Here is a 25,873-nt window from a genome sequence, read left to right on the forward strand (position 1 = left end):
CAAATGGCTGGTAGCTGCAGCTGCGTTTTCCCGTCCATGCCCTCACTTCCCTCTCACGCCTTCATTGGTTCATTAGTGCCTTTGGAATCAGTACTTGCGCAGAGAAGTTATTTTGGATCACCCGCTCCAGAGATTCCGGGATTAAGTGTAGTATCAACTAATGTCAACAGATACCGACACTTGCAAGCGACGCACTTACCGCTCCGGTCAGATACAATAGCAGCCAGCCATTATCTTCTGTCGCCACAATATGCGACTGTAATCTGCCGTGTAAGCAACTGGAAGAATAATTACGCTCTAAAGTTTAGATGCTATGTTAATTATTTCGGCGATATATTCATCCGCGGAAACGTCATTATTAACTTAAAATGAATTTCCTTACTATACCTGCCGCAAAATTAGTTTGGTATTGACGCTTGGGAAGCACGTGGAGAAAGAGGGTTTACTTTACTGCGGCAGGGTGGGTTGCTGGCATGCGAGCCAATCAAAATCGTCCCAGTGCTTCACCCAAGCTCTGGTTACCTAGCAACAGAAAACGTTTATCACGGTGTTGCCGCTTATCGGGCGATTGTTCTTGCGATCAGTTTTCATGTTGTTGGGAGAGGACGTGTTGTTTGTTGCGTTGCTGTGATATTTTAACCAGTCCGTTTGTTTAGTGTTTACTGAATTTAGTGTATTTTTTGTTGTATATAGCGTGTTATTTTTTTGTACCTAATTTTCTGCTTGAGTATGTCGTGTGCTTGTGTGAAGAATGTCAAGCACAGGAGGCAATACTCGAGGAATTCCTCTCAAAGGCCAAACGCGGGAAAACGTTTGTTCTGTGCGCAAATATTTTGAGCAAGAGCGAAACAATGGGGGTTCAATCATTTCTGTAAATAAAGTTCTGGACAGGACTGCTGCTGCTGTCGGCGTGTCTAAGAACAACCATAGGGGAAAAGAAATATAATATGGTAGAAATAAATCAATGCGAGGCTTCAACACTGGAAACCCCAGGAAAGTAGAGGAATATCAGTAAACGCGTAACAAATTTAGATACCTTTCAGCAAGACGCTATTCGTCGCCATATTTACTCTTATTATAGGAGGAAAGTTCATCCCACTGTAAGGAAACTGCGCGTTTCGTTGAAAGATTCGGGACTTTTTCAAGGTGGGAAAACATCTTTAAGGACAGTCATAAAATGTCTGGGATTCTCATACAAAAACAAATAATGGACGCAAAATAAAGTAAAGTATGGAAGCATATGGGGATGTGGAGGTAGGGCTCCACACATTCTCGACCTCGACCATATTATGAAGGTGATGCGGTGATGTGGTTCACCAACCGCCTTTACCCAGGTTTGCCCCAGGTTTGCCCCAGGTACTCATTTGGACTGAGTCGACTCCGGAGCCGCTAGGGATATTTGATTGATTGATTGATTGATTGATTTGTTGTTTTAAGTCCACTTTATGCACGGGAAGGCTAATCGGGACTGGTAAAACAGTTTAAAGTTGGATCCGAACCACTGTGCCATGTGCCTCCACCGGGTATCGAACCCCTTGATTACCACTACCCCATCGGAGAGGCCTGCTAAGGATATTTGAAAGAGTTCCCCAAACCACCGCGGGTCTCCCGCGTAAAAGTCAGACGCCTCACCAACTGGACTTTGTGCAATTCAGTTGCGGTATAATTGAACGATAGTCAGACTTTAACGGGGACTTCGGAAAGAAATGATTATTGAAAGTGTATATACAGAATGGATTGAAAAGGTAACCTGTAAACAATGCTCGTTTCGTTAATTCGTTCATGTTGTAAGGGAGATGGAAATGAAGAGAGAAAACAATAACACATTCATCATTGTTGTCATCATTGTTATTCCGTTTTCCTCGAAAAACAATAACAACACGTTTTCCTCGACACAGCGTCACAAGGCTGCACTGCGTACCGTACCGCATGATATGGCAACACCGTGACGCGTGTTCCTTCAGCTCTCAATACCAAACTAATTTTGCGGCAGGTATAATACTGATTTGTGGAAAAAGCAAAATCTCTGTCAAAAAAGCATTGACATATAGGATTTGCCATTCTAGAACCATATGAGTAGTTTTCATTATAGTTCACTATCCTTTGTTGGAAAGACGAAAACTAATTGGGCCTCCCCGATGGCGCAGTGGTAGCGTCGTTGCCTTGTAATCAAGGGGTCCCGGGTTGAAAACCGGTGGAGGCACATAGTGGTTCGGATCCCACTTTAAACTGTAGGTCCAGTCCCGATTAGCCTTACTGTGCATAAAGTGGACTTAAAACACCAAATCAAACCAAACGAAAACTAAACATAACTGTGATAGTTCCAATGACTTCGTTAGTCAAGATCAAGCTCTAAACATAGTAATGTCAATATTTTAAAGACATTGATAATTACTTTAAATATAAAGAAATTGAATATAAAGAAGATATAACAAAATATAAATTAAAAACAAATTTATGAATCTTAACTTATAAACTGGCTAATAACAATTAATAAACTCAGGAAGAAAAAAAGCTTTATATTACTAAAAGTAGACGAGAAGTTTTGGAAACAATAAGTCTACAATAAATAGTGTAAGTTATCCTCATTTTTCCTGTTCTAAATATGATCTTTATGACGAAATAGTAATATTATTTTGTCCTACCATCTGTCGGTGAAAATGTAACATTATGTGTTTTTTCATAACATCAATTTTTGTTTAAAAAAGCCTCAAACTGCTAGGCCTCAAACTGCTATCGTAAAGGGCCGTGAGTTTGAAGGTATGTTCCCACACATTCCCAACCTTGGCCAAACTGTAGGTGATATTACCATCACCACGTTACGGCGGCCTTAACCAACCAGACATCCATTTAATTAGGGATTGAGTAACCCCCAGAGCCACGTTATGCAGGGAAAATGTCAGAAGAATTCCACCTTAGATAATTCACTCTGGGAATCGAACCCGGGTCTGCGGCGTGGCAGATACGTGCCATACCTACTGGAACCGGCCCCAGTGGCGGACTGGTTAGCACATCGCGCTAACACGCCAGGGGTCCCGGGTTCGAATCCTGGCCTGGGCATGGATGTTTGTGAGTGTCCATTCATGAATGTCATCATATCATCACTCATCCCCATCTTCGCAAATTAGCCAAAAGTGGCACAAGAAGCAAAGTAAAATAACGCCATTCAAACAATCAATCATACGTACTGGATCATCGCAGCTCTTTGTATAGTAGCAATAATAATTATACAGAATGTTTGCTGAGCTGATTTCTAATAATTTCAACGACCTGCATACTTTTATAACAAGGTTCTAGTTTAATATGTACTATATATACATACTTACATTGGACGATCAACGAAATCTACACAATCCTACTACATTCTACAAAGCAATAATCTTAAAAGAACCCTTTTATCTCTCAAGCATAGTATTAGTTCTTTCTGCTCCCCTAGCCTTAACACCAGATGGCATTCCCCTTCACAACTCAAATTTCTACACGATGCCCACATCTGTGGAACAAACTGACCCTCGAAATCCGGAATGCGTCCTCAATATACAGTACATTTTTAAGAGGCAAGTATTTTAATATCAAGCAATAACCCATCAATTTAAATTTAATACATATACCAACTGCAAAAAGAAGACACTGAAAACCGTCAACTATTTGTCATGGCACCCTACACTGCAATTTTACCGGAATATTTATTTCCGCTGCGTGAGTCCGTTGGCAGATTTCCGGTTTCGATGAACCTGGGAACTTGTTCCGGTTCCTTTGAAATATTGCAAATATCATTAACAAAATTATGAAAAAATAGTGTGGTATAATTTTTAGTTATTGTAAGAAGTTCCATAAAAGGTGTAAATTCATGACAGTGTGTCCAACGGTGTGTAAGTTAGTTCCAAAAAATGCGTTCCAGATGGCACTACAAATACTTATACGTCTTTGACTATGTTTGAATTACTTGTGTTTATTTTTTTTGCTTTTTATATTTACTTTCCCATTTATAAAATTAGATTGTACTATCTTATGTTGAATTCCCCTTCAAGTTATGTTTTTATTCTTTGTATATGTTTATTTCAATTAAAAAACTGTAGATGTAACCGTGGTAAAGCGGCTTTAACATCGCCATGGAATAAACAAACAATACTTGTTTCGTAACAATGAAATTAAGGCAATATTATTGGAAAAGCTTCCCTCATGGAACAAATGTTATTTATGGGCTGATCGGTTTTATGGGCCACTGAACCTTGGCGTTAAATTGAGCGGTCGATGTGGCGAAACTAGAGCCTCCATCGCTTCGCCATTTGCATTATCTAAATTCCTTTTGTTTGTATTGCAAATCACCATATGTCAGAGCTCCAGGTCATCAGGGACCTAAATGCGATTGGCCTGTAACAACTCCGGACAAATACGCGTTGCATGCTGGCTGGGTTGGTGCTCACCGTCTGGAATGCTGAGCTTCATATTACAAGGGTCTTAATTATCGCACAAGACTCAAACAACATTTTGCTCAAGCCCCGCCCTTCGTCTTCTGATGTCAGCCAAATTGCTTTCGTTGTTAGGTTAGGCCGTTTAAGTTTAGGATCCTATGCATAAATAATACCTTATTGTTCAAGCCCTGCTTAATATAAGCCCCGAAGGTAGGAAACGATTTTCTTGGAAATCACAAAGCTGAGAATTACAAACAACTAATAGAAAATATGTCTAACGTGAAAATATGGAATGAAATATGTTGAATTGATTTCTCGCTCGACTTTTTTCTCAAGAATTGTGTTTCTTTAGTGACTAGGAATGTCTCCCTCCAGCTATCGCAGGTATAGCGAAAAGCTACCAAGGCAATTGAAAACGATCAATGTGAGCAGACATTTGTTTAAATGTCGCCATAGAAACACATTAAATATTCGTAGAAGTGGAGTATACGTAAAGAATTGTCTCACATGCGAAAGGTGTTCAGTTGACAGTGCTAGATTGTGAATATTGTGTTTTCAAGTTTACATTTCAATTTCAATCACTATACAGGATGTTTCCGTGATCTTGAATGAAACTGGCAGGATGGATGGAAATTGACCGTATCAGTACGAGATAAGACCCCGGTGCGGGAATGCGTCATTAAAAAGTTATAAGCCAAAAGTAGTAGGGTCTGTCTATGTCAGTGGAATAAGACTTCTGAAAGATGCGGCTTGTAGATTTGATACGGATATTGCTACAATGTATCGTAGCACTTTACGACTAAAACGTTGCACTAGGTGTTCAAAATGGCGGCCCCCAGCGTAGACAGCGGAGCAAGAATCTCTGTCGCATTGGTGGAGTCGTTCTGAGGATATCGCAGGCAGCAAGGTATCTTGCCAGCATGATCCTCTCCACTCTCAACCGATGTCTCGTAGACATCACTTCTGACATAATCCAACAAGAAAACATCCAGTGGGGTCAGATCAGGCGAACGAGCTGGCAAATGAACAGGATCTCCTCGCCTTATCCACCATCGACGAATAGTTTGATTCAGATAGCGAGGAGCACCATGTGTTTTCGTCATAATGCTACGATGTACTGCAATAATATCCGTCTGAAATCTACAAGCCGCATCGCATCTTTCATTTGTGTTATTCAAATGTCATGGCAGATCCAATTACATATGGCTCATAACGTTTTAATGGTACGTTTTCTGACTGGGATTCCTAATCTCATGTTGGTATTTGGGTCAGTCTCCATCCACCATGCCAGTTTGATTCAAGGTCACGCAAACACCCTGTGGAATATAGCTACACGTAGTTCCTACGATGATGTTGTAGGATACGTTTATCACAACACAACAAAATTTTCGCGGTCTATTAGCGTTAAGTAAAAATTTAACAGAACTATAGAGGAAAGGAGAGATATATGGCATAGGGGTACTAATTTGGCATGGTGCATTATCTCTGCTGGTAACTACTACCCTATGTTGGTGTTTCCTGGAACGAACCCTTGGAAGGTCTTTCCATTGTGAGTGTTATCGCGTTGAGCACCGCACGTGTATTGTGAGACAGGAGAACCTTGTTTGTTTTTCGAAGATTTCAGAAGTTTTAAGGTAAGTTGTATTTCCATCGGCAGTTTATTTGGTTGCAACAAAGTGGCAATAACCGTGTGTGCACTTAAAAGGCTATTGTTTGAAGCACAAATGAGCATAGTTGTTTTTTATGTGTGCTGCCAGGGTTCAGTAAAATTTCGATCAGGAAATCAAAGATGGCGAGACTACAAATATGGCATAGTAGTATGCCATATTTGTACCCACACCATGCCATATTCGTATTCTACTATTCAATGTTCATTTGTAGGAATACATTAATTATTTTCATGACAAACTCTAAGAAAAGTGGCAATAAGTATAAAATAATAATAAATAAATGAATCCATTAGTCTAGGTAATAAATATCAACTACGTGTTTTGTTTAAAAATGAAATAAATAAATACTTTCCTGTAACAGACCATAGCAGATACAAAGCAAGTTGTATTCGTCCCACTGTAAAGGTTAACGTTGGCATATGAAAGAACCGTTTTTGCCCGTTGTTCAATCGCAAGAGAAGGAGAGAGAGTATTGCGCAGTCTTAGAAAAATGCTACAGTGAAACTAGAGAACGACTCATGGGCCTAATTGATGCGGGCAGCCACATTAATAGGGAACCGCCACACACTGACTAAGAAGGAATATGAAAGAAAACAGAACATTAACCTCTATAATGGAACGATAACAGCTACCTAAACATGCTAGTGGAGGTTCTATAGGGTCTGTAATCTTCTTTCAGACATGCCACCCACAAGGAAGCAGTGGGACCATGACAACATGAGTCGAGCAATAGCATATTGCAGGAATAAAGTAATGGTCTTCCTAAAAGCATCCAAGCTGTACAGTGTACCCCACACAACATTACACAGGTTAGTTCACTCTGATTTGCCGATTACAGGTGCTGTTACGCAGAAGCTTGGTAGGAAAGTAGTGCTAGGCACAAGACTTGACGAAGAGTTAGCTATCTGTTGAACATGAGAAACAATTTTTCGGTGTCACGAGAAGAGATGTGCGGCAGATGGCATACCAGCTGGCTGTACAAAATGGACTGGAACACCCATTTTTGAAGTACTGTGCAGGGAAAGGTTGGTTGAAACTATTTCTAAAGAGGCACAAAGGAATATAGTCTTTCCGAAAACCTACAGCAACATATATCACCGAACCCTGGGATTCAATAGAGAAAATGTGAACAAATTTTTCAACATGTTAGGAGAAGAGATGTAAAAGAAAAACTATGGACCAGACAGAATATTTAATGTTGATGAAACTGGGTTAAGCATAGTGTAGTCGAGAGTTCCCCAGGTGTTGGCCCGTAAAGGTAAACGGCAAGTGGCATCGCTTAGTTCAGCTGAAAGGGGAGCACTTGTGACGGTAGTCACATGTATGAGTGCCAGTGGCATTTATGTACCACTCATGAGTATCTTCCCTAGGAAAAACATGAATTCTCAACTATTGAGAGTTGCACCCCCAGGAACCATTGCTGCATGTCACCAATTTGGGTGGATTCAGGCACATATTTTCACGGATTGGTTCAGGCATTTCCTCCAATACACGAAGGCCTCTGCGCAATCTCCTGTACTGTTAATATTAGATGGCTATTACAGCCATTCTAGAAATCTTGAGGTGATGCTATTGGCAAGAGAGAATCATGTTTGCATTGTATGCCTTCCTCCACATGCATCGCATAAACTTCATTTTTAGATAGAAGTTTTATGAGTCCACTGAAAGCAAGACACAGTGAAGAAATTCGCCTCTGGATGAGATCAATTCACGCCCCATAAACAACTTTGATACAGCAGAACTATTTGGGAATGCGTACTGAAAAGTTCAAACAGGGGCAATTGCTGTGAATGGATTTAAGGTAACGGGGATTTATCCTCTCAACCCCAACATTTTTGCCGATGAAGAATTCATAAATGCCGAGATGGAGGCTTCTGCTGAAGATTTGACTACAGACATCAACACTTCATCCCAGAAAGCAACGGATGAGGCAGGACCTTCAACTTCGAGGGTAACACCATGGAACATCTCTCCCATTCCCAAAATGGTGAAAAGTGCTGGAAGTCGTGGAAGGAAGGCTGGTTCCTCAGCTGTTCTTACATCTTCCCCATACAAAAACATTGGAAATTTCACTAAATAAGGAACCTGCTAAGTCAACAAAGAAGAAACTTCAATCGGCGCAAATGATTAGTCCTACGGAAGTAGAGAAATCTGTGCAGACTCCTCTTGCGGCAGTAAAAAAACAAGAAAAAGAAAATGAAGTACGTCGACCAGCAATCAACAGATTCCGAGGAGGAAGATGACGTTATGAGCATTAGTGATGATTCATCTAGCTCTAATTTTAGCAGTAATGGCGATCACGAACCACAGGACTCGAATGCCTTCTGCATGTGCTGTGATGGGAAATTTTCAAATGATGTCCATGGTGAACAGTGGATTATGTGTATGTTGTGTCGTTTGTGGGCCCACGTGGAGTGTGCTGGATCAAAGAAAGAATGCTATCTATGTGCGTGACTTTTGTCAATAGACTAGGAATGAGTTCTATTAGGTCTATGGCAGAGACTATCACAACTTCAAAACACTGACATAGACCGTACTGTTTTTTAATATTCTGTAACGCAATGTGGTTATGTTTATCAGGTTCTAAAACTGTTTTGTTCACAGAAGTTACAGGTATGCCATATTAGTAACCCTACTTGCCATGTCTGAAATTGTGCAGTGTTTGTATTTTTCGTATATCATGACTAATTGTGTTGTCCGATGTGACTACTATTATCAATAATTACACAACATTCAATACTATAACTATTTATGTACATTGCACACACTTGGAAATAAATCTGACTAACGTATGAACCAAAATGTAAATGGTATGCCATATTTGGCTCCTTTCCTCTAGTTGGAGATGTTATTCTTCTTCGAAAAGTTGGAGGACGTTATTTTTATTTAAGTAAACCCACATTTAAGGCAGCCCAGTAGCCGTGAAACGAAATTTATTTTGCCAGTCCGCGAATTTATTGATCGTCCCTTGTGAATGATTTTATAAGAAGCGAATCCGCATCTCCGATCTATTATGGCATTGGGAGAGATTGAAGAAAAGCTCCCATTCCCGCCAATACGGAAATAAGCAGTCTGGGAGCTATTTTCTCGCGCGGGAGCGTTCAGCTGTCGGAGGCAGGAGCGTTACGACCGATGCACTTCGCTTGTAAAAAGAGCGAAACTGAATGGACGCTCGGCTGGTCACCGAACAAGAAGCAATCAGGAAATTGCCCAGAACGTCCCAGCACAGAGCCGGGCGAAAATACCGCGGACAGTCAATTTACGCGAAGTCGGAGTAAAGAGTGGGGGGAGTTGACACGTCATTGATCGATCACCAGATCTATGGATGCGTGGAAGTCGCCCACGCATACGCACGTACGCATTCACTACTTTGGTGGAAATGAAGGACGACTGTTTCATTGAGCAAAGCAAAGGTCACGTAGCTCCTCAGAAATGCAATCACCCGAGACAAACATTTCCTTTTTTATTGAAAGTTTTACGTTTTAAGAAACGTTTTTCTTTTCAATGAAATTCAATTATGAACTGATTATTTATTTGTACAGTCATCAGCAATACAAATCACATCTTTTACTCTATCCCGGGAATCTCTGCAGCAAGGCTGAGCATAACGGTAGAGAAGGAGAGAACAGAGCTAAGCAGTACCCGCTGCTGCAAACGATAGTAGCTGAAGCCGCGTTTCCTCCTCCACACACTCCCATTCCCTCGCAGCTGTTTATTGGTCGGGCCATCTCGAGTCACTACTTGCGCATATATTTTCTTTCGTTTGCTTGCTCTAGAAATTCCTGACACAGAGTATAGATCCTGAAATAGTCGACATGGTGTTGTGTGTGTTGCCTGACTCTAAGGCGATGGGAAACATCAGTAGCAAGTCTACGACCAGTGGCACAGGAACGTTTTTCATTTATATATATATATATATATATATATATATATATATATATATATATATATTAAATATTGTGTGTGTATGTATGGGAAACCAGGGCAAGAATGAACACTTTCATTTTGGAAGATGAATTACAAATTTAACAAGTAGAGTAAAGAGATCACAATGGTTGGAGATGAAAAGTACAAGTTTCTAGTAAAGACACGTATGAAATTAGAAAATAGACAAATTACAAATGTGCCACAGGTAATATTTCCAAACTATGTAAAAATTCACTCTTGCCCTGGTGGGTGGGGTAAGAGTGAACAGTGCACGGGGCAAGAAGGAAAGCATGGATAAATATTAGACGTCTAATGATCAGGGGCGCCGACTTGTCAAAATTATTGGGGGGCCTCTGATCACTGAAATAAATTATTGAATGGCTCACTCTCTCCTTTTTTTAAGTTTTGGCCTCAGTGTTCGGAATCTCATAAAAGCCCATGAATTCCTCAAAAATATCACAATTTTTATTCACAGTTCTAATGCAGAATATTAATTGTCCACGGATGGATATGTCACAAGTTTCGTCAACCATAATAGCAAAATATTCCCGACTTTTAATATCTGCTACCACGGAGCGCAAAACAGATCTCCCTAATATATCAATGATCTCGTTCTGAATGTCATGTGAGAGCCATTTGTAGCCCGAACGTCCCATCCACTACCCTAGTTCATGCACATCGTCTTTTGAAACTCTTTTTAGTAAAAATTAACAATACTCATAATTACATACTTAGGATATAGTAATAAGTCATGTGTTTTGCTGTCTCTGGTCATAGCCCCCCCCCCCAAAGTTGATGGTTTAGCGGTCTCAGCCCCCAAATTGATGGTCTAGAACATTTCAAATGTGTATTTAAAGTTAAGTTCATGTGGCACAATTCAGAGTAAACTTTACAAGAGAAGCAAAATAATATATTAGATCCTCTTAAGCAAAATTATTAGCGGGGCTCTGGCCCACATCGTTAACATGGGGTGGGGGGGCTCGAGCCCCCTCTAGCCCCACGGAGTTGGCGCCTATGCTAATGATATACAAAGGATACTACAATGAACTCAAATATTGTATTTGTAATACATTTTAAAGAAAAAAGTATGCGCGATCATTATTGCCAATGATAGAAAACTTTACAAAATGTATTTTTATTTGCACAAAATTTCAAATTCAGGGTGGGGGATATTACCTCTGTGCCCCCCCTGAAGGTGCTCTTGCCCGTCAATGTTTGCCCCCTTGCCCCCGTAGAATTAATTTCCTTCCAAGGTGTGTGTGTGGGGGGGGGGTCAATGCCTCTCCTCCTGTAGTTGCTCCATTTCGCCGTTTCATATTAACGTCCATAGCACCGTAAGCGTAACCGGATGTTCGAGGGGAACCAGATGAGTGCACATGCTCAGATTTAGCTCCGCCCTTAACACCGTCTATAGAAGAAGGGTATGTGGAGAAATTAAAGGCCAGAACTTTGTTGTAACTTCGGCAAAACCGCCGTATAAAGAAGAAGAAGAACCTGTAAAAAACGAAGTATGTTAGGGAAAATATTGAAATATTTACGCTAGACGCGAGAAGGCGCGCAAGTCCGAACCGCATCTGAAATTGATTTACGATGCTACGGGACAACTTAGAGTTCAGTCTCGTAGGATTTAAACTCCTGTTAACTTTCCTTTTGAGTATTATGAGTCGTTGGAGTGTTGAAAGGAGGGCAGGAACGATCAAAGAGAAATTTCGCTGCAGAAGTTGCGGCAGGAAACCTGGAGGATGTAGAAGAAAAGGAAGGTCATTAGAAGTTGTGCGATAGTTTTGGAGCAAAGTTTAGGATAAGTACGGTCGTTACTCCGGACGGAAATCGGAAAGAAATTTCAAAACCGAAGGATTTAAGAAGAAGAAAGTAGAATACTTGATTTGAAACAAGCTGGAGATGGGCCTGAGGTTGCAAAAGATACTAATTAATATCTTGTCTAAGATGTTATCGGAAATGGTGAAATTTCGAATTGGTTCGGGAAATGAATATTCCTATTATTTCCACGTTCTTTCTTTTCTCTTTCTTTACTCTTTCCATGTGTTTCCACTATCTCTTTCTATTTCTTCTCTCTCATCCTTTTCTTGTGCCTCTCGTATGGTGTAGTGGTAACGTCATCACCTTGTAATAAAAAGGTCCTGGCTTCGAAACCCGGTGAATCCCACTTTAAACTGTAGGTCCAGTCCCAATTAGACTATCTGTGCATAAAAGTGGACTTAAAACACAACTTAAACAACTCATCCTTCTCTTTATCTCTCATTTCCTCAACTGTCACCCAACTGTAACGAAAACATTTTTATGTTTCGTTATTTCACGTCACTTTTTCTATCTCTTGGATGAATCACGAAGATGAGCATGAAGAGATCATTGATTAATTTACCTTACTTCGCATTTCTACAACTTTTGGTTAACCGCAAAGACGAGGATGGGTGATGATATGATGAAGGGACACTCACAAAGATCACCCATGTTCAGGTCGGAATTCGAACCCAGTACCCCGTCGTAGCACGGTATGCTAACCACTCAGCCACGGAGGCCGGCGATGAACAGATGAAGTCCATGAATGGGACAAACACAATGTCTGATCAGGGTATCATACTTCACCACGTAGACTGGCTATGAGAAAACATAAAACCATATTTATCTATATCAAATATTAAAAAGTATATATTTACAAATTTAATAAAAGCATTCTAGTTACGGCTTTAATTATGATTATTATATTTCTCTTGGGGGGGAGGTAAATTTAACTATCGTATGAAGAGCAGCTTTATACATATTTTTTTTAAAAAAATGTTCTTGTTAACACCTCTGTGGTTAAATATTGAAAAGAATGTTTTGTGTATCGTATCAATCCCTAAGATTATATGTTAGGGATTGATACGGTATCAATAGAAAACACACTCTCTCTCCTGTTAACTTAATCTTGTAACACTGCCATATCTCCCATGTAATCTTATTTCTTACTTGGATAATTTAATCACATTTCTTTCAACTGTAGGTATTTGTTTAAGGAAGTTTGACGTCACCAATCATGTGACTTATGAAGAATAGCCTCATGTGGGTGGGAAATGGTTCACTCTCTCACTCTGGCAGCTGTTGGACTCACTTCGTCTGGACATGTGGACACGGTAATCCCGAATCAAGTTTTCTGTGCACTGGTAGTATTCATGATATAATCAAGTAAAATTTATAAAATTTCACTAATTTATATATTAATATTCCACGTGTTGCTACCATGTTTCTTTGAACATTATTTATTAAATTTAAACACTATCTTGACTCAGGTGGTGATTGCGGAATAGACGATGTTTACTTGTTAAGGGGTCTTAACGACGATGTACATATTCCGCCTTTTATTTGGTCGATATCTTCAAATCTAATATAAAATATTTTTTATTGTTTTCACCCCTGAATACAATATTATTGCGGTACATGATATCAGAAATGATTGTTTTTAAATTGTTGTTGTTATTGTTGAGTTGGTGTTTTAAGTCTACTTTGTGCACAGTAAGGCTAATCGGAACTTGACGTACAGTTTAAAGTGGGATCCTGATTACTATGTGCCTCCACCGGTACCTTTTCTAATTGTTGTATATAGTTGTGTGTGTATATATATATATATATATATATATATATATATATATATATATATATATAAATTATGATTAGAGTTATTCATTTCAAGAAATGAAGTCACAAATGGAATAATGAACATAAGAAATAGAAAAGCCTGTGGATGGAACTATGAGCATGCGGTTGGAAAACGTTTATAAATAGACTAGAAGAAAAACTAGAATAGGCCTATTTTGTTCCCATATGAACTTTTGCGGTCTTCAAGTACAGTAACCTAACGAGCCAATATTAGAAATGAAGAAATTCGAAATAAATTAAAGGTCGAAGCAATGTTGGAGAAATTTTAAAAAATGAGTTAAAGTGAGATTAACATATTCTGAGGATGCCGTTTGCCTCGAAAATTATTAAATTACAGACCAACAGGAAACCTAAATCATCGCTTACGAAATGATCAATCTTTGTAGTCGCAGAACGGGCTTTGGGTACACAGATTTGCAAGAGGAAGAAGAAAATGATTAAAGTTATGAGCTGTTATGCAAATTTCTGAATTGTTATGGAAAATATTAAAGATGAAACGTTATAATATTTAAAGGGAATGTTCTATTTGTGGCTTTGTTATTAAATGGTTAAAATTTCCAAATATTTTCTATGCTAAAATAACGCACTAAGGTACTCATTTGATTAGCCCTTAGTTTATATAATTATAGAGGAAAGTTTATAATTGTTTCAAATGTATAAACATGAGTTAAATTTGATGCTGGTGATACGCGATCGATTTTTGACGATCCCTTATCTACTGGTGATTTTCAACACCACCACCATTAATTCTCATATTTATTTTATTTCCATGATACATAATTGAAATTCCATATCATTAAAGCTGTAGAAGAATATCCTGTAGTCATGTCCGTTTAAGCTTACTCGTTAGCGTATACCTGCTACAATGTGTATACGTTCTACTTTCGTCTCGCTTACATTTATTTATGTATTGGCCATTACGCCATTGAGCTTATAACTACAAATCGGATTTTCAGGTTCTTAAAAGTGTGTCTTTAAGTTCCCAAAATAGATCCTAGAAATCTCAAGTTAGGCTCGAAAAATCCTGAAGTAGGTTAAAAAAAACTTCAAATAGTTCAAAGTTCCTGAAAAATGCTGATTAGGTATAGTCACCGGTAATGACGATGGGACACCTATATCTTGAAATAAACACTATCTTACATAACGTTGTGTGTTGCCTAACCCTCCGTCAATGGCAGAACTTACCATTGGGAATTTGCTACTAAAATCCACTCTTCGCAGTATAGTTAGGCAACAATCTTTTTTTATGTTATCCACAGTCAAACTCCGCAATTTTGTCTGTGAGAATCATCTTATATGCTGAAAATAATTTTTCAACAGAAACATAGTCAGTGGTACAAACTTCAATGCTGAAATGTAAGTTTGCAAGGTGTGAATGCCACAAAGCACTTTAGTGACGCGAAAGTGAACAAGACCACACAGATCAGACCACTTTGGATTGTACAGGTAACAGTGGCACCAGACATTTTGCTTTGTTTAGAGCTTTGAAAAATCACCATGGACTTGGAGGAAGGGAAATCGACAGAGAGTACGTTTCAAACACGTTCGTCTTTGAATTTTTTCGTGACCAAACAAATCAAATGCCTCTGTGTGACATAAAAATCCTGTAAAACCTTTAAAATATATATAAAGACCTAAAAATAGGCTTGATTTAGGAACATAATCGAAAAATAGGTTCTAACAAGCAAAATAGGTTTTTTGAGGCACTATAAATCTTCATCAGTTGTTGCGTTAAAAACAAAAAAAAAAAAAAAAAGTAGGTCTACTTATAACACTCAAGCGACAAGTGTCGTTGTGAAATCTCTAAATAATGTTCTTTTTTTCGAAACAATTGAAGGCTGACTATAAGGGCTGCTATCGCTAAACGTGACAATTGAGGTCTGTTGTATTTCAGTTTCAAACACGGAGAGAACACATCGTAGCGTTCGTAGCGTTCTAGCTTGTAGAACGCGAGGATCGGACCAAGGGATGTTGCTCACCCCCACCGTTTGTAGCACTTGATGGTAGAGACGGCCCTAAAAGGACCAGGTGTGAATACCTAGCTTAGCATTTAGTAATTAATGTGAAACTCATGTTTTAAGATTTAAACACTTCTGACTGAGCAATGAGGATGGCAGATGAGGGTGAAGATGTAAATTACCATGCTCGGTAAACGAATAAATCTATAGCTCCATCTGTTGCTCCTGCAGACGATTACCAACAAAAGACCCCGTGCTCTTCTCCCCACCTGGTTTTGTTGCTTTCGCTAACCTCCACTTACCCTCTGAAGACAAACGTCCTTGCTGTGTAAGCTGTTTATTCAACAATATTCTAGGAGCAAGTTCTGACAAGTTATTTGCAAGTTCTTTATTCGTTACCGGGCGGGGAATGTTATGAAATGGAAAGAGAATTGTTGCATTTTCTGTTCACTTGTTTTTACTCAAGTATTTTACCACGATTTTTACTTTTACTGAAATGAGCAGTATTATTAAAATTGTTGACAGTGTACAAACTGATAATGCACAAAAGCAATGCCAACAAGAAAATAAAATACAACAACATGCTCTACTGTAGCCTATAAATAGACTAACGTTTAAATGCAATTGTTGAAATGTGCGTTTCTATTTTTGTTTAAAAAATGCCTTCACTATTGCAATATGCCTCTGTAGTAGGTCTGTAGTACAAGCTGGGTTTTTAACCCTCGGAGTACCAAAGGGGTATTTTTGTGCCCCACGCATGTAGCTGCATTTTATCTGGTTTTTAATTCCGAAACTGGGATTTTTTTTGTAGCTGAATTTGTTGATTTAATGTAAATTACAAGCAGTAAAAGGTCACCTTTCTCGAAAAATTTCCTATGAAAAAAAATGTTTTTGTGTCTGGAGTCCAAAATATACCCCATTGGTATTCCAATAATGAAAGTGAATGCAGTGTTTTGGGCATTCGAAAAGTTGTCAACTACATTTTCATTTATTCTTGGATGACGTGTTTCCTTGCAGCACGACAAGTGGCTCTGCGTTGCAAATATGATAATAAGATTTTATATTTACTGATATTTTGTGAATATCTTGATGTTTTGTTGTTCCATTACGGTAAGGTATATTTATCTCCAAGTATTATTACATGTTATTAATATACTTGTAACTTGGGAAATACATTATAAAAATACCCTCTGTATGTCATTTGAAAAACCCTAATTTTTAAATGAGAAACAAAAAAACAAATCATTGGGGTCCAAAATGTACCCCATTAGTATTGCGTAGGTGTTGATTTGTTTGGTATTTCGAGGGTTCCTCTTCAAAAGACATGTACTTTTTCAAGACATCAGAAGACTTGGTATAGGTTCTCCTGATGTTCATGTCCATCTCAAAGTTAACCTACTACGTCCTTCGCAGCGACGTATCTCTTCCTTTATTGCCTTCTTTAATAGATGAGCGTGCCGACAAAGCACATTGCACAAGAAGTTGACAAAAGAACAGAACAAACATGACGAAAACCATATCTCTTTGCACGAACTCACGGTTCCCCATAAAGGAAGAAGCCCCGCCCAGTAAATTACGCCAAGCCCCAGAGCGATAGCTGCCCCTACTGGACAATTCTATCCAGGGGATATTTCGTCGTTAAGGCTGACATTAATCACGTGACAAGTGCATAAAAGCGGTTTAATTTTCCAGGAGCAAACTCCCGCTTGCCGAGGCAGTAAAAACGAGGAGCTCCCAAATGCATCTCGTTCAAGTTCGTCCCTCAAAGAGAATGCTTGACGTTGCTACAGTGTTTTATTTGGATGTGCTCAAAGTGGATGAATATGTTCAGATGGGCTGTACTTCTGTTACCATGAAATTCATTTTCATTGTTTATTTCTGTCTTGTACTCGTTTCTCTCTCTTTCCTTTTTAAAATTCTATCTTCTTTTTCTTCTCTAAGCGATTTTTCTAGGGATTATTATTGCTTTCTACGCTGAGAGATTTTTCTTTCATTTTTCTTCTTTCTCTATTTTTTCTCATTCATGACTCATTCTACTTCCCTCTTTTAGCCCTTCTTTCCCCTCTCTCTCGTCTCTCTTTCTGTTCATTTTTCTCCAAACTCATTTCTCTCCATTACTCTATATTTTCCATTTTCCCTTTCTCCAATCCCACATGTCTCCATTTATCTTTATTTTCCCTATTCCCTTACTTCAATCCCATTTCCATCCATTTATCTATATTTTCCTTATTCCCCTTCTCGAATTCCATTTCTCTTTATTTTCCTTTTTCCCTTTCTCCAATCACACATCTCTCCATTTATCTACGAGGAGGGGGGGGGGGGCTGAAAAGTTTTGCCTGTTGATTAATATCCCTCTTATTTTATATGCAGAGATCTTGGAACTTTTGCTGAGCGTTCCTCCATTCCTTACCTACAACGCCACGTAGCGAGAGTTGTTGTCATCTGCCCACGTGATCAGCAGTTGCGACCAAGATGGCAACTGGTATGGACGTACGGTTAAAGCAGAGAGCCGTAATCGAATTCTTGATGGCGGAAGGAGTGCAAAATCGTCACAGGCGACGAATCGTGGATCCACCACTATGACCCAACGATGAAGAGGCAATCCATGGAGTACAGTCACAAAAGTTCTCCCACTCCAAAAAAATTCAAGGTCTGTGCATCTGCGGGAAAAGTCATGCTGACTCTGTTTTTCTATGTGAATGGTGTTGTCCACACCGAGTTTCTTCCCAAGGGTACCACCGTGAACTCAGAGCGGTACATCGAAACCCTAAAGAAGCTAAAGGCTCGACTGAGACGCGTCAGGCCTGACAATGGAGCCTCTCTTCTTCTCCATGACAACGCTAGACCCCACACCAGCAAGTTGACCACCGACGCAATATTGAAGCTTGGATACACTGTCCTCGCACACGCCCCATACAGCCCTGATCTTGCACCCTGTGACTTCTACATCTTTCCTAAACTGAAGGAACACCTTAAGGGAAACCACTACTCACCAGATGAGGACGTCCAGCGTGCCTTGCGATCGTGGTGTCACTCCAAAGGCAAGGATTTCTACCATGACACCATGGAAGGACTGGTGCGCCGTTGGAGGAAGTGCGTGGAAGTGGATGGCGACTCTTTGGGGAAGTGATGTTCCAGAACTGAAGCCAAGATGTCAATATACACATTGTCTTTGATTAATTCTGTTCACTCTAACCAGATATATTAATCAACAGGCAAAACTTTTCAGCCCACCCTCGTATATTTTCCTTACACAATTTCTCCAATCCCACATCTCTCCATTTATCTTTATTTTCCTTGTTCCCTTTCTCCAATACCATTCACCTTCATTTATCTGTATTTTCGTTATTCCCTTTCTCCAATCCCAATTTCCCCATTTATCTTTATTATCGATATTTCCTTTCTCAATTCATATTTCTCACGATACATCTTCCTTTATTCCTCTTCTCCAATCCCATCTCTCACCATTTATCTTTATTCATTCTTCTCTGTCTTCTATTTCCTTATTTCCTCTCTCTCGCTCTGCAGGGCTCTTTAATTCTATTCCTTTCTATCATTCTCTATCGCTTCTTTCATCTCTATTTTTCTATCTCCCTTAAAACTCTTCTTTATTTTGAAGATATGTAAACATAAGGTCAATATATCTAACTTAAGGGCACAACTTTTTCGATTTTGATTTCTCTTGGAATATATTCTTCCGGAGCCCACCAAGGCAGTCCACTTACTAAGCGTGAATAAATACCAATGATTTAGGTGAAATTTTATGTGCCTATGTACGTGTGTTTTGTGTGTGTAATATTCTAGATTGCTAAAGGGCACAGCGATACCAAACTTTCCGAAATCCCTCAATTTGATTTCGTTCTCGTCCTAACTCTAGACCAGTGATGCCAAACCTACGGCCCGCGGGCCAGATCCGGCCCACCACATATGTTGCATTTCTTTACCATAAACGTGTCGAAAAAAGTTTTATTTTATTTCTCCTTCTTAATATGTACATAAAATTAACTTTTCTCGACACAGAAACAACAGAATGCAACACACACTCATAACATAAATCACATTGACAGCCATCAAGTCACTTGGAAGGAAATAATTAATTGTTCCTTACAGGAACGCAGCTGGGCGCCCCAGCGCCCTTGGTAAAAAGGTAATTTGCCGCCCCTATAAGGGGAAAGCTTTAAAAATATTGTTTCCTACGTCTCTGCTTCCTTACGTTGCTATTTACTGCTATAAAATCATTGCCACTCTGGGTTGCGTTCAGAAACATTGCATTTGTTACATTTTGTACATTAACGTCGTTCAGAAAGAAAACGGGAATGATGTAATTTCGCCATCGTTTTTATGTTTTCTAACCTACATTTTACATTTTTCAGAATCTGGATAATTATGTGAAATCTGTATTCAATATTTTCGCTCATAAACCCAGCGTATTAGTTTCTGAACACAATCCTGATATTGAAGCTCGCACGAAACATATTGCATTGTTGAGCCATGCAAGGAAAACAAACAAAGAAAGAAAATGATACAATCAACAAACGGTCAACCTCATGGTCGACCGTTTCTTTCAGGCAGTTACTAGTGTGTTTTTGGGGCGGATAATTGTGAAGAAAATGGCTTCTGAGCAGAAAAAGCGGAAAGTGGATTCCGAGTGCAGAAACTTTCAGGAGAAATGGACAAGTTCGTACTTTTTTGTGCAGCAGCATGAAAAAGCGTTGTGTCTTATCTGTGAAGAAACTGTAGCGGTGTTTAAAGAACACAACATCAAGAGACATTACGAAACGAAGCATAAAAACAAGTACGATGATTACGTGGGATCATCCCGCGAAGAAAAAAAATTCAAAGTTACGCAACGAAATTGGAGGACTGAAGAAACTCTTCAACAAAAGAAGGCAAAAGAATGAAGCAGCAGTGAGGGCAAGTTTTCGGGCGGCTCACATTTTGAGTAGAGAGGCCAAGCCATTTTCTGACGGCGAGACGGTAAAAAAGTGTGTGCTAGCTATTATGGAAGAAATGTGCCCGGAAAAGAAAAGTGTGGTCGAAACTGTCAGTGTTTCTCGCAGGACTGTTACGAGATGAGTTGAAGATTTAGGAAGCAACCTTCTGTCACAACTGTAGAGCACAGCTAAGACTTTTGAGGTGTTTTCGTTTGCCGTTGACGAGTCTACAGATATCAGTGACACTGCCCAACTATTAGTGTTTATTGGGGGTACACACAGTGCATTTCAAATTACTTAAAAACTTGGTGCGATGCAAAGCATGTATGGCACCACCACTGCTAAAAATTTGTTTCGAGACGTGTCTGCGGTAATTAACAAACTTTGGACTTCCTTGGAATAAATTGGTAGGTGTAACAACAGACGGTGCGCGAAGTATGATGGGACGTCACAACGGACTGGTTGCCAAAATACGTCAAAAGGTCCTTGAATGCAACGGTTCACGACCTATCGAGCTGCATTGCATTATTCACCAGTGACACCAATGTGGCAAGGTTGTAAGCTTAAAGCACGTTATGCAGGTTGTCATCGAAACTGTGAACTTTATCAAATCACACGCATTAAATCACAGGACCTTTAAGGAGTTTCTGAGTGACATTGAATCAGAACACGAAGATGTCGTGTATCACAGTGAAGTCCGTTGGTTAAGTCGACGAAAGGTGTTGAAACGCTTTTCCAATCTGAGGCTTGAAATTGATATTTTCATGACATAGAAATGAAAAGAAGTGCCGAAGCTCAGAGGTTCATCGTGGTTGTGGGATTTGGCGATTTTGTGCGACATCACGTGCTACTTGAATGAACTTAACGTAAAGCTGCAAGGTAAAAGTAAATTGATCTCGGGCGTATGCAGACATCAAGGCTTTTGAAACAAAGCTACAATTATTCGTACAATAAAGTGAAAAAAATCAAGTGCTGCACTTTTCGACGTGCACAACATTGCTTCAGGAACAGCCTGATGTTGCCTTTTCGAAGACAATCAGACTTTTGAAGCTGTTGCAAGAAAACTTTAACGAACGATTTTCCGATTTTCGTGACATGGGTGATGAAGTACGTATTCTTCAAAATCCGTTTTCGGCAGATCCATCAACTGCACCAGCCACACTGCAACTAGAACTTATTGAACTGCAATGTCAGGCATATCTACACGAAACGTTTAACGAACAACAATTAACAGAGTATTATGCTCAACTGCACCTGAAGATTTTCCAAAACCTCAGGAAGCAAGGGCTGAAAATGGTGTCAGTGTTTGCTAGCACGTACGTATGTGAACAAACATTTTCTGTGTTAAAACGAGCGAAAACATTACTCCGAAATCGTATTACAGACGAACATCTTGATTCTGTGTTGCGGATTGGTGTGTCAAGTTTTGAACCAGACATTGAAAAGTTAGTTTCTGCAAAGCAACCACAAACATCGCACTAGTAAATTGTAAGTACCAAAAAACTATTTTTTTTCTTTGATTTGGGCTTCTTGCTATTTATACAAATATTAATTGTCTGTATGAGTGAAAGATTTTTTACGTTTGCGATATTAGCGTTTAAAAGCTGCAATTACACGACGCCGTACGATTTGTATGCTATTTATGTCAGAAGATGTTCTGGCCCGCGAAAGGGCAAAAAAAGGTTGGGCATCACTGCTCTAGACCTAACCTAGTTTAATATTTAACTAGCAGATAAGCAACTAGGAAAATGTATGTGCTCATTACTGATTGACTGGGTTTGCAACGAGATTAGTTAAATACCTCAGAGAGAGATGGCACCACCAGGGTTTAATCCTTCTATGTGGAGCGTATAATGCAAACCTTTACTAAACGTGATGAAAATCCATCTACAAGTTCTGCATAATCCTGCTAACAAACAAAAGCAAGCCGTATAAAAAATAAAAATAAAGATTTTACCTGGCGGAGATAATTACAGTTAATTCTCTGTGTCGGTCGGCAGGTTAATTTTTACTTGAGAGTTCGACAAGTATTCAGTGTCGGGATTCAATTTCTTCGTGCTGCAAAGAGTATTAGTCTAGTTGATTTTAATTCGCTTTTCTGCCACTTCTGTGGGGATGGGGATGAATAATAATTGATGAAATTGATGAAGGGACACTCAATAAGAACACTCATGCCCAGGCCGGGATGCCCTTTGCATCGTACCTCGTTGTGTTTACCACTTCGACACGGAGGTTGGCACCAACGAGTATACAGGAAAACCTCATTAATCCGGACTGATGGGGGGATAAATTGACCTGTTTAACGAAAGTCCGGATTAACTGAAATAACCTAAAAGAACAGTAGAAAGTTGTTTATAGCAACAAAACACGTTTATTTTGGTGTAGGCTATTTAAACGGCATAGATTTCAATACACTATACAGTACAGTAAAATGTAAAGCAATACTGTACATACAATGCAGTACGAGAGTATTCCTGTGTCAATGCGGCTTTTTCCGAAAGCATTCTGCCTTTTTTTCCCTTTGCCTGTCCGGATTAAACGAAGTCCGGCTTATCGGGGTCCGGATTAACGAGCTTTTACTGTATGTATTCACAGGTAAGAGTCAAATGATCGATAATCAATATAGGTTAGGATAAACGAACCTGCTATAGAAAGGTGTCAGGTTCAAATCCTGAATTTCGCTATACTGAGGTTAATCTGTGGTTATTTCTGGACGTTTACTGAAACTTGGAGCCAGTTTCAAATAATAACATGGGTGCAGGAAATATTTTATTAAAAAGTTACGTTTAGGCCACACTGGGTACAATTTGTTATCAGAAGCCCATGGATTACGCATCCTTAGTGAGTTTCACACACTCTACGTGAACATAAGAAATGTCACATATGCGCATGTCTTTCACGATATATTCCTATGTAGGCCATATTGAGTACACCTTACATAATGTTCTTTTTCCTTCGTTATAAATAATACTTTACATTAAAGTCTAAACTAAGTACATTGTTGTAAAGTATAAATTATGAGCTATCATAATATATGCTAGAGATATAACACCTATCACTTGGAAGATGTAGTAAGTAATAACTTGAATATGAAATATTAGATCACATAGAACAATTACGAGGTTCAGCTATTTTGCTTCTTTGTCTTCAAGTTACTGCACTACAGGTAACAGATTCAATCACACCATTCGGACAGTCTAAATGACATACTACCGTCATCTGTTGAATGAACCATGTAACTACTTGGAAACAGCAAGTAGGCCATATTGGGTACTAGGCTATATTGGGTTCAGGTACCTCACTAGTTCCATATGAAAAGTCGAATTCTACAAGACAAATATGTCTACGCCCCTGAACATTTTACTTAATCTCCCTACTATTTAAATATTTCTGACAGCGTTGTTACAAGGTTGGCTTGCGTAACCACCTATATGACACAACCAATCATGACTCAAAGGTTATATTTGGTGCATGGTCATACATAGCGGATTAAAACTCGAAACCTATTTGCTGAGTGAGAAGGTAGTTTTGGAAGAGAGTCCGTTCATTCCTAAATAGGCAAGCCTATCCTTGAATCTTCGTTTCTCACAATTACAGCAATTATTGATCTTTAAATCCGAAATTTGAGTAAGGATCCCAAACGTAATTAAGAATTTAATCTGCTGTACAACCGAAAGAGAAAATAGACATTGAAGACAGGTAGGTAAACTGCTTTTCCGGATTCTCTAGAGTAGCGACGCGCAGAGGGGAAAGCTTGTGGGCGGGGTCAGAGTAGGTGGGGAAGGGTGCGGGATGAAAGCAACGAAGTGCTGCACGGTGTAACGGCCGTAAAGCAAAAGGCTTTCTGCTGCCAATTTCTTCTTTTATTCTTAACAATGGCCAGTGTATTGTTTTACACAAAGAACAAATAATATTGCACGTTTATTTGTCTTTTGATGCTACGAAGAACAGAAAAAAATTAAAACAAATTTAACAAATAACCACAAACTATGAAACATCATGTATCAAAATGTGTTTTAAACAAGTCTGAAAAACATGTTTCAAACACTTTGTTTTAAACATTTGTAAAAAAAAAAACAAAGCCATGTGTTTTAAACTTTTCAAACAAGTTGTTCTCGAACACATTCAACACTATGAGGCACTCTTCTGAATGCAGAGTTCCCCTAGACTTGCGAGCTGACATGTTTACTACGGAACTACTGGACCGCGAATGAGCCCCCTCCTGTGGATGCCCCTCCCCTCCGCGCGTTCATTGGACGAGGCGCACACCCTTCAACATGCGCACAGAACGCGTTCGCGTTCTCTTACTCCAGAGAATCCGGGAAAGGAATATAGGTGATTAATCCTGGACTTTAACAGCTAGAAGATGCCTATTCTGAACTTTCATCCACGTAACGAAGATTTGTTATGAAATAATTTTAATATTCAGCGTTGCTTAATGTTCTTCCCCGTTACTGATGTATGTAAGGTCTTTATGGAAATTAAATTAATATACTGAGAAAAAATGCTACATTCAGTCAGATCATGACACGTCTTCTTCTCACATGTTCTGATGGTTTGCAAAAATGTTCGAAATAGCAACTGACCAGACCACGCAGAACGGAATAGTGACTGCTATACCTGAAGATAAGTCAGGAATTTTCATCTTTCACTAGTATTTGTTACTTTTAGACAGTGGCGGAGATTAGGAGGGGCGAGGGGAGGCAATCCCCCACAATATTCGCCACTTTTGACCCACCCTATGCTAAACCTTATCTACAAAGGGAAATATACTGCCTTTGCCCCCCCCCCCAGTTTTGGTTTCTTGCCCCCCGGTTTTGGAACCCAATCGCCGCCACTGCTTTTAGTTGCTCCTGAGAAATTGTTGCTTACCAAGGACAGGGTCACGAACTCATGTATATTTGCTTATTGAAGCGGAATAACATCTCAAACTGTCGAGAATGAATAACATTGCAAATGTCCGTGAATTGATTCGAAAAGATCGTCGCTTCAGTATTCGAGCTATTGCAAAACAACCAACATTATTACATTACGGTGCTGACGATCCTTCGTGAGCGACTAAGCAGACGAAGACCTGATTTGTGGAAAAGCAAGTCATGGATTCTTTATCAGGACAATGCTCCTCTCAACACGGCATTGTCAGTCAAGGCTTTTTTGGCCAAGAATGGGATCGCAGTGTTAGAACATCCACCCTATTCGCCGGATATCTCCGTGTGACTTTGTTTTATTCCCAAAGGCCAAATCAGCACTGAAAGGAACCAGATTTACGACCGTAGAATCTGTGAAAACAAAAGCGACGGAGGTCATGAACA

The 25,873-nt window shown here is 39.4% G+C and overlaps 1 protein-coding gene across 1 annotated transcript; it reads left to right on the forward strand.

Annotated features, from left to right (window-relative positions):
• Positions 1-18,217: 18,217 nt before the first annotated feature.
• Positions 18,218-18,757, forward strand: LOC146002988 (histone-lysine N-methyltransferase SETMAR-like). The gene has a single exon (XM_083141144.1). It carries the CDS (start codon positions 18,218-18,220, stop codon positions 18,755-18,757), a length of 540 nt encoding a protein of 179 aa, XP_082997270.1.
• The last annotated feature ends 7,116 nt before the right edge of the window (positions 18,758-25,873 follow it).

The sequence above is a fragment of the Lepisma saccharinum genome, chromosome 19 (assembly GCF_977018435.1).
Source record: "Lepisma saccharinum chromosome 19, izLepSacc3.1, whole genome shotgun sequence".
NCBI lineage: Eukaryota > Metazoa > Arthropoda > Insecta > Zygentoma > Lepismatidae > Lepisma > Lepisma saccharinum.